Raw genomic sequence first — 9691 nt, 5'->3', positions numbered from 1 at the left:
TCTTTCTTCAAGGCCTTCATAGAAATATGCCCAGATGTCAAATGTCTGCTTCAATCAGTTCAGCTCATTCCACCATAATCATTTGCTTGTTACAGGAGATTTCCGACTCCTCCAGAATGGCTCCCTGGGATCAGGGTGATATTATTCAGGGATTTGACAACATGTGCAAACTCTTTTTGAATTAATTTTCAAAGTCTTTTGTGACTGGTGTCAATTTGGCAACAGGGTTCTTTCATATTCATAGGCCCAAGGTCTAGGGTCTGGGGGTTGTTAATTTTAAGAATTTCCTCTTCAACAACTCCCTTTCACCTTCCAGAAGACAGAAGTTCTATGAACACCAGAATATTAGAATTAAAATAGGGAGGGAGACATAGAGTTTGAGCTTTTAAGTTTGACTTTTTGACTCTGATAAGAATTTTTAATGGCAACATAAGTAGGGTTGAAGCTTAGAATCTGCTTCATTCAAGGCCTCCAAATCCTCACAAAAAGAAAATTTTCAGCTCTAAATGTGGCCCTTATTATAAAATGCATCATTTATACTACAAAAATCATTTTACATATATAAAAAAGATTAAGTAGTTAAAATGGAGACAAAATATTGGCTAAGGTTTTAAAATTTCTTATAAAAATTATTTATTAAAATTGAACTACAGAAGACAGAAAACATTTCACAACTTCATTTTGCTCATTGTTGCCCGGAAGACATCATGAAACATCCTCAGGTCCACAGCACGGGGTTGGGCACAATATAAAGAAAGCTAAAGAAAAACAACCCTTTCTAACCAAAGACCAGAGTTGTAACTAGTGGGCTTGTGAAACTCTATCACCCACTGTCCCCAGGAGTCTTCCTTTTTTTAGTGGAACCTGTAACTAACTTTAAAACTTGTCAGACTGGAAAGAGTGGCCAGCAAGATGGTGCTTCAGGTAATGTAACTTCTCCACATTGGTATTTCATTTTATTGACTGGTTCATTACTGGTACTTTCAGAAGGATCACTTCTTTTAGGTTGTGGCCAGTAAATAAGTCTTAACAGCCTCTTCTATTTTAAAAAAAAGTGTAATATTAAAGTTGAAAAGATTTACACACTTTGTTTTGTATGAATTAAACCAGTATCCAGACATAGTTGTGGGAATTTATGACCCAAGTTTGAGCTCTAAAATTTAACTTCTGTTCTAGATGTGTCTTTAACAAACTAATTTATTTAGTACCTTTTGTGTCTTTCTGTGTAACAATGATTAAATTCCTATCAATTTCACATCAAAAGGAAATTATTTCTTAGGGTCCTATTATCAAAGGGAAAAGTAACCATTTTCAATGACAGTTAACCTTATTTGCAGCATTATTATAAATTCCTTCATACTCTTTCAGGTTTTTTTTTTTGTTTGTTTGTTTGCTTGTTCAATAAGTTTATTATTGTATTATCTGAAAAATCTTGATAGAAAATTGTGGTTTGGTTTAACTCTCAGCAGCTCATTCCTGAGCTCTAAGGAAGCTTGCCTTCTTCTGAGCTACCCGATCTTTCTTCTGGGCAAGTGACATTTTGGGACGGTTCCACCTCTTCTTTTTAACTTCTTTCTTAGGCTTCTTCTCATACACTGGATTCTCTCGTATTGCAGCATGAGCTTTCTTATACATCTCCTCCATGTCTGGAGTTACGTTGTTCTTTATGTACTGAGAGAACTGTTTCTTGTAAGCATCTTCATCTTCTTCAATCAGGTAACGCATGTAATCTGCCACTTTTTGCCCCATGATGTGCTTTCGGTGTACCTCAGCACTGAATTCTTTGCTTTCTGAATCATAACCAGGGAACCGTTTGGTACTGTGAGGGATAGACAAGCCTCCATCGACAGCTCCCTTTAGGGCCCCAAAAACTTTATTCCCGGTAGTAGTTCTGGCAAGTCCTGCATCCAAGTAACAGGTGAAGGCACCAGGTTGACCATCAATGCTTTCCACATTGTATTCATCACCAGTCACCTCGACTTGGCCTTCATAAATTTTGTCCATACCAAACCTATTAAGAAGCCTGCGGGCCAGCAGCAGGCCAGTACAATATGCGGCAGCATAATTTGTCAGGCCAACCTTCACACTGTATTTTGGGAGTTCGTGAGCATAAGCTGCACAAACTATCATATCTCCTTCTATACGGGCATAAGCAATCTGACAAATGATATCTCTGTTCGTTACACGAACTATCATTCTGTATTTAGGTGTGTTGTACTTATTTTTATCTTGGATTACCAATCGTTTCCGAGCATAGTAGTCAGTTTTGCCCTCTCGCCTTCTTCTGAATTTCACTTGGTATCTCTTGAAGTAGGCCTTGTTCTTGACAACTTTAACAAACCCCATGCTGAGGAATAGAACCCCAACTCCGCGGCTTGCCACAGAGCTGCAGAACCAGCACGGCTCCGGGTTGGGGGGGAGGGGGAAGCTCTTTCAGGTTTTTATAACACGTTTTGGCTGACTGCTTTGACTAGGTTTTTGAAGACAAACAAGAGTTTGGATAAAAGAACTTCCATTAGCATAAGATAAATTTTTAATTTAAAAGAAAGACTTTAAAAAATTTAACTGGGAGTGGTAGCCAAAGGGATACCATTATCCTATCATGGTGTTGCCTAAGCAAACACATATAACTATTTCTTGACAAAATGTTGTCTATAATCATGTAGATTTTATTGTAGTGTCTTATTAGATTTTCTTTTTCTTTGACGTAATAAGATTCAAAGCCAAACAAAGCTCTGTAAAATTAAGTTTTATTGTCTTCATGTTTGCTAAGTCAAAATTCCTTTCCTTAATGTTGCTTAAATATGATTAGGTTTTTGAGGTTTAAATTCCTTTCTTTAAAAAAATAGAAACGGATTTTATATTTTTCCAAATAAAAGATAAAGCAGTGATGATGACCCATACACAAAACCATCCAAATTGATTATAGATTTTGCTAATAAATCCTAAATTCTTTAATAGTAAACCTATAGTTTAGTTGAAACTGTTAAGTTTACAGATAAAAATATTTGTCATATGGAATACATGAGAAAAGCTCTAGTTTCTAGACATTGATAACTAGATTGGATATAGTTTCTATTTCTGATATCTCTTACTGGTTTTCCTGATTTCTCACTATCATTTTCTTTCTATCGTATATTTAATTTGTAGTGAACTATATAGTCAACTATATATGTGTACACTTAGTCACTCGGTCAGGTCTGACTCTTTGTGACCCCATGGACTGTAGCCCACCAGGCTTCTCCATCCATGGGGATTCTCCAGGCAAGAATACTGGAGTGGATTCCCATGCTCTCCTCCAGGAGATCTTCCCAACTCAGGGATTGAACCCAGATCTCCCTCATTGCAAGCGGATGGATTCTTTACCATCTGAGCCACCAGGGAAGTGTTCAGTTCAGTTCAGTCGCTCAGTCATGTCTGATTCTTTGTGACCCCACAGACTGCAGCATGCCAGGCCTCCCTGTCCATCACCACCTCCTGGAGTTTACTACTCAAACTCCTGTCCATTGAGTCACTGATGCCATCCAACCATCTCATCCTCTGTTGTCCCCTTTTCCTACCACCTTCACTCTTTCCCAGCATCAGGGTCTTTTCCAATGAGTCAGTTCTTTGCATTAGGTGGCCAAATTATTGGAGCTTTGGCTTCAGAATCAGTCCTTCCAGTGAACATTGAGGACTGATTTCCTTTAGGATTGACTGGTTTGATCTCAAGAGTTTTCTCCAACACCACAGTTCAAAAACATCAGTTCTTTGGTGCTTAGCTTTCTTTATGGTCCAGCTCTCACATCCATACATGACTACTGGAAAAACCATACATGACTGTATGGACCTTTGTTGGCAAAGTAATGTCTCTGCTTTTTAAAAGGCTGTCCAGGTTGGGCATAGCTTTTCTTTCAAGGAACAAATGTATTTTAATTTCATGGCTGCAGTCACCAGCTGCACTGATTTTGGAGCCCAAGAAAATAAAGTCTCTCATTATTTCCATTGTTTCCCCATGTATTTGCCATGAAGTGATGGGACCAGATGCCATGATCTCATTTTTTGAATGTCGAGTTTTAACCAAGCTTTTTCACTTTTCTCAAGAGGCTCCTCAGTTCCTCTTTGCTTTCTGCTATAACGGTGGTGTCATCTGCATATCTGAGGTTATCAGTATTTCTCCCAGCAATCTTGATTCCAGCATGTGCTTCATCTAGCTGGCATTTTGCATGATGTACTCTGCATATAAGTTAAATGATCACACCGTTGTGGTTATCTGGGTCATGAAGATCTTTTTTATATAGTTCTTCTGTGTAGTCTTGCCACCTCTTCTTAATATCTTCTGCTTCTGTTAGGTCCATACCGTTTCTGCCCTTTATTGTGCCCATCTTTGCATGAAATGTTTCCTTGGTATCTCTAATTTTCTTAAAGAGATCTTGTTTTCCTCTATTTCTTTGCATTGATCACTGAGGAAGGCTTTCTTCTCTCTCCTTACTATTTCTTTGGAACTCTTCATTGAAATGGGTATATCATTCCTTTTCTCCTTTGCCTTTAGCTTCTCTTCTTTTTCTTCCAGTCATTGGTAAATGGTTTTGTCCTTTAAAAAAAAAAATTTAGTTGCTTTGAATTTAGTTACTACATGCAAGACCTTTCTTCCAGCACATGAACTCTCTAGTTGTCGTATGCAGGTTCAGTAGGTGTGGTGCACAGGCTGAGTTGTGATGTGTGGCATCTTAGTTCCTACCCAAGGATCAAACCTGGGTCCCTTGCATTGCAAGTCTGATTCTTAACCACTGAACCACCAGCAGAGTCCTGGTGGTTTTGTCTTTAACTGACCTACAAAGAAGGTGAATTTTTGGTGACAGAGTCAGAAAATTGTTTAAACAAAGAGTAAGTAATTTCTAGCAAAAAAAAAAAAAAAGATATGGTCTTCATTCTGTGACAGTTTGAAGAGAAGCTTAATAGAGAAATATGTTTATATTTCAGTAAATCTGTGCTAGTGATACAAAACTATAGTAACGGTGAGCAAATACTTGAAAAGCAAACCAAGGATAGACTCTTTGGCAACGCTGATCACGAAAGGGAAACTGAAGAATGAAGAGCAAGCAAAAGATAGTGAGAAAGAATGGATTGAGAAATAAGTAGGAAAATGGAGAGAGTAGAGTCATTATAACCACAGGGAGAGAGTTTCAAGAAGGGAGATATTTGGTATAATTCAGCATTCATTTTTGATTAAAAAAAAAAAACACCTTAGCAAATTTGGAAGTAAAGATTAGAATGAAGATTTTGTAATGTATTAGTGCTATCTATAGCAAGCCAAGTGACCAAAATCCATACTCAAGAAAATATTTGAGTTATTCCTCTAAATCATTCATCATAGAAAGATACCCCAGGTACTGAATTATCTAAAAATGACTTGGTAGCTACCCCAATTCCCTTCTGAGGTCTCCTTTTCACATTGTCAAGGGGAGGTCAGGACCTACAATCCATGAACCCCTTTTCCACATGGGTCTACATTAAAAAATACAAACGGGAAGCACTCCGGAGAGATCTGGAAGGTATAAAGGAAGAAGAGGCTATTTCTTCTATAAAAGGAAAAACAATCAATGTGTTTTTGGATGAAAGGCAATATAATAAAGACATAAAATCTTCATAGTAGAACAAATGTAAAAATTTCTTAGTTATACTTGGGGGTAAGGGAAAGATAATTTTATAAAGTGAAACTAAAATAGAAAAATAGTAAAAAGTAGTCAATTAAGAATAAGAAGAAAAACAAGAGAAAATTCACTGAGAAGACAAAGAAGACATAGAGAAATGCTGTTTTGCAACAAGGTTGTTGTGCAGTCTCTCAGTTGTGTCCAACTCTTTGCACCCCATGGACTGCACCAAGCCAGGCTTCCTTGTCCTTCACTATCTCCCTGAGTTTGCTCAAATTCAAGTCCATTGAGTCGGTGACGCTCTCTAACCATCTCAGCCTCTGCCGCACTCTTGCCTTTTGTCCTCGATCTTTGTCAGCATCAAAGATTGACTCTTTTCCAATGGGTCAACAGGATAGTATTTGTCAAAAACGAAATAGAGTGTCCTCAAGCAGACTCAGATATACACAGTAGATTATAATGTTAAAATAGTGGAATTCCAAATTAGTGGAGCAGGAATAATTATTCTCTAAATAGTGTTGAGGTCATTTGGACAACAAATAAAATTAGATGAAATGTTTCCATCATAGCATATGCCAAAATAATTGCACATGAATTTAAGAATTGAATATACAACAAACAATAAAATCATAGGAAACTAACCTAAATTTTTAAAAATATTGGAGGTAGAAGACCCCTCTAAGCATAAAAGCAAAAAAAATCCAGCTATTGTTTATTTACTAATTTTTTTGTCCTAAGCATAGTGTCAAACTACTCTCATGTGAACTTATTTATATCTCACAAGAGTCCTACAGAATAATAGTAGTAGTTGTGGTATTAGTATACAAATAAAATGAAATTTTACATGAAAATGAGTGGATAATTTGCAATATATATGGAAAAGGGAGAATATTTTTATCAATAAGCAGCACTTTTAAGATAGTAAGAAACCCACCATTTATTAAACATTAGTAAAATGGCCAAAGAATATAAATTTACTATTCTAAAACATAGAAATTCAAGTGACCAGTGATGATACTCAAATTTTTGCATTTCACAAGCTAGTAAGTTTATGCTCAAAATCCTACAAGCTAGGTTTCAGTAGTACATGAACTGAGAATTTCCAGCTGTACAAACTGGATTTAGAAAAGGTGGAGGAACCAGAGATCATATTGCCAACTTTGGTTGGATCATAGAGAAAGCAAGGAAATTCCAGAAAAACATCTACATCTGCTTCATTGACAATGCCAAAGCCTTTGACTGTGTGGATCACAACAAACTGTGGAAAATTCTTAAAGATTTGGGAATACCAGACCACCTTACCTCCCTCCTGAGAAATCTGTATGCAGGTCAAGAAACAACAGTTAGAACCGGACATGGAACAACTGACTGGTTCAAAACTGGGAAAGGAGTATGACAAGGCTGTATGTGGTCACCCTGCTTATTTAACTTACATGCAGAGCACATAATGCAAAATTCTAGGCTGGATGAAGCTCAAGCTGGAATCAAGATTGCCAGGAGAAATATCAACAACCTCAGATACGCAGATGATACTACCCTATTGGCAGAAAATGAAGATGAACTAAAGAGCTTCTTGATGAGGGTAAAAGAGGAAAGTGAAAAAGCTAGCTTAAAGCTCAACATGAATAGACTAAAATCATGGCATCTGGTCCCATCACTTCATGGCAAACAGAAAGGGAAAAAGTGGAAGCAGTGACAAATTTTATTTTCTTGGATTCCAAAATCACTGCAGATGGTGACTGTATCCATGAAATAAAAAGATGCTTGCTCCTTCAAAGAAAAGCTATGACTAATGTAGACAGTGTCTTAAAAGCAGAGACATTACTTTGCTGAAAAATGTCCATATAGTCAAAGCTATGATTTTTTCCAGTGGTCATGTACAGATGTGAGAGCTGGACCATAAATAAGGCTGAGTGCTGAAAAACTGATGCTTTCAAACTGGTGCTGGAGAAGACTCTTGAGAGTCTTTGGATTTCAAGGAGATAAAACCAGTCAACCCTAAAGGAAATCAACCCCAAATATTCATTGCAAAGACTGATGCTGAAGCTCTAATGCTTTGGCCACCTTGATGCAAAGAGCTGAATGGGAAAGATTGAAGGCAAAAGCAGAATGTGGCAGAAGATGAGATGGTTAGATAGCATCACTGACTCGATGGACATGAATTTGAACAAACTCTGGAAGATAGTGAAGGACAGAGGAACCTGGCATGCTGTAGTCTGTGAGGTTGCAAAGAGCTGGGCATGACTTAGCTACTAAACAACAATAACAAAATGATCCCCAGCAATCTGTTCACATAGTTTTCACATAGTAGAAACTGTTTTGGTTGTCTTCATTCCTTTTGCTGGCCTCTCCTAAGAATTCTCTCCCACATTCCCCTGCAGAGGTGTTTGAACAGTGTATAAGTCAACTGGACCAGTGATGGGAGAGTGTCTATCTGAACTGATCAAGGTCCTTCTTCCACAAATCTACATTTAGGATATCTGGAAATGCTTACCTAAAATTTCAAAATAGTTTCCGAATAGAACCTATATTTCTACAACTAAGATTTTTGTCCTAAATAATTAGTGTTACACATTAGAATAATGGAAATAATGGAAAATTACTATAATTTAAAAATATTCTATGGAGTCTTTAAAACTTGTGTTTTGGAACTGGAACAAAAAATCCAGTGCCTCAATGGAAGAGACAGGAAACATGTATGAGGGAAATAATTTGAATAAAACTATACTTACAGTTCAGTCACTCAGTCATGTCCAACCCTTTGCGACCCCATGGACTGCAGCATGCCAGGCCTCCCTGTCCATCACCAACTCCCGGAGTTTACTCAAACTCATGTCCATTGAGTCAGTGATGCCATCCAACCATCTCATCCTCTGTTGCCCCCTTCTCCTCTTGCCTTCAATCTTTCCCAGCATCAGGGTCTTTTCAAATAAGTCAGCTCTTCAGATCAGATGGCCAACGTATTGGAATTAAGGCTTCAACATCAGTGCTTCCAAAAAACATTCTGGACTGATTTCCTTTAGGATGGACTGGTTGAATCTCCTTGACATCTCAAGGGACTCTCGAGTCTTCTCCAACACCATTGTTCAAAAGCATCAACTCTTCGGCGCTCAGCTTTCTTCACAGTCCAACTCTCACATCCATACATGACCACTGGAAAAACCATAGCTTTGACTAGATGGACCTTTGTTTGCAAAGAAATGTCTCTGCTTTTGAATATGCTATCTAGGTTGGTCATAACTTTTCTTCCAAGGAGTAAGTGTCTTTTTTTATGGTTGCAGTCACCATCTGCAGTGATTTTGGAGCCCCCCAAAATAGTCTGCCACTGTTTCCACTCTTTTTCCATCTATTTGCCATGAGGTGATGGGACCAGATGCCATGATCTTCATTTTCTGAATGTTGAGCTTTAAGCCAACTTTTTCACTCTCCTCTTTCACTTTCATCAAGAGGCTCTTTAGTTCTTCTTCACTTTCTTCCATAAAGGTGGTATCATCTGCTTATTTGAGGTTATTTATATTTCTCCCAACAATCTTGATTCCATCTTGTGCTTCATCCAGCCCAGCATTTCTCATGATGTACTCTGCATATAAGTTAAATAAGCACAGTGACAATATACAGCCTTGACATACTCCTTTTCTTATTTGGAACCAGTCTGTTGTTCCATGTCCAGTTCTAACTGTTGCTTCCTGACCTGCACACAGATTTGTCAAGAGGCAGGTCAGGCGGTCTGGTATTCCCATCTCTTTCAGAATTTTCCACAGTTGATTGTGATCCACACAGTCAGAGGCTTTGGCATAGTCAATAAAGCAGAAATAGATGTTTTTCTGGGACTCTCTTGCTTTTTCTGTGATCCAGTGGATGTTGGCAAATCCAGTGGATGTTGATTTCTGGTTCCTCTGCCTTTTCCAAAACCAGCTTGAGCATCTGGAAGTTCATGGTTCATGTATTGGTGAAGGCTGGCTTGGAGAATTTTGAGCATTACTTTGCTAGCGTGTGAGATGAGTGCAATTGCGCAGTAGTTTGAGCATTCATTGAGTATAACTATATATGCATATATT

The 9691-nt window shown here is 37.9% G+C and overlaps 1 protein-coding gene across 1 annotated transcript; it reads right to left on the bottom strand.

Moving 5' to 3' along the window:
* Window positions 1-1397: 1397 nt before the first annotated feature.
* On the bottom strand, window positions 1398-2388 carry LOC101104787 (large ribosomal subunit protein uL18). The gene has a single exon (XM_012098825.5). It carries the CDS (start codon window positions 2344-2346, stop codon window positions 1471-1473), a length of 876 nt encoding a protein of 291 aa, XP_011954215.2. The 5' UTR covers window positions 2347-2388; the 3' UTR covers window positions 1398-1470.
* Between the last annotated feature and the right edge of the window lie 7303 nt (window positions 2389-9691).

This window comes from Ovis aries, chromosome 16 (assembly GCF_016772045.2).
Source record: "Ovis aries strain OAR_USU_Benz2616 breed Rambouillet chromosome 16, ARS-UI_Ramb_v3.0, whole genome shotgun sequence".
NCBI classification, from domain to species: Eukaryota; Metazoa; Chordata; class Mammalia; order Artiodactyla; family Bovidae; genus Ovis; species Ovis aries.
The sequence above is the reverse complement of the archived record's forward strand: the minus strand, read 5'-3'. Positions and strand labels throughout refer to the sequence as shown.

Excerpts from the sequence above, each read along its gene's own strand:
- LOC101104787 (XM_012098825.5), bottom strand. The coding sequence starts at position 2,346 with ATGGGGTTTGTTAAAGTTGTCAAGAACAAGGCCTACTTCAAGAGATAC.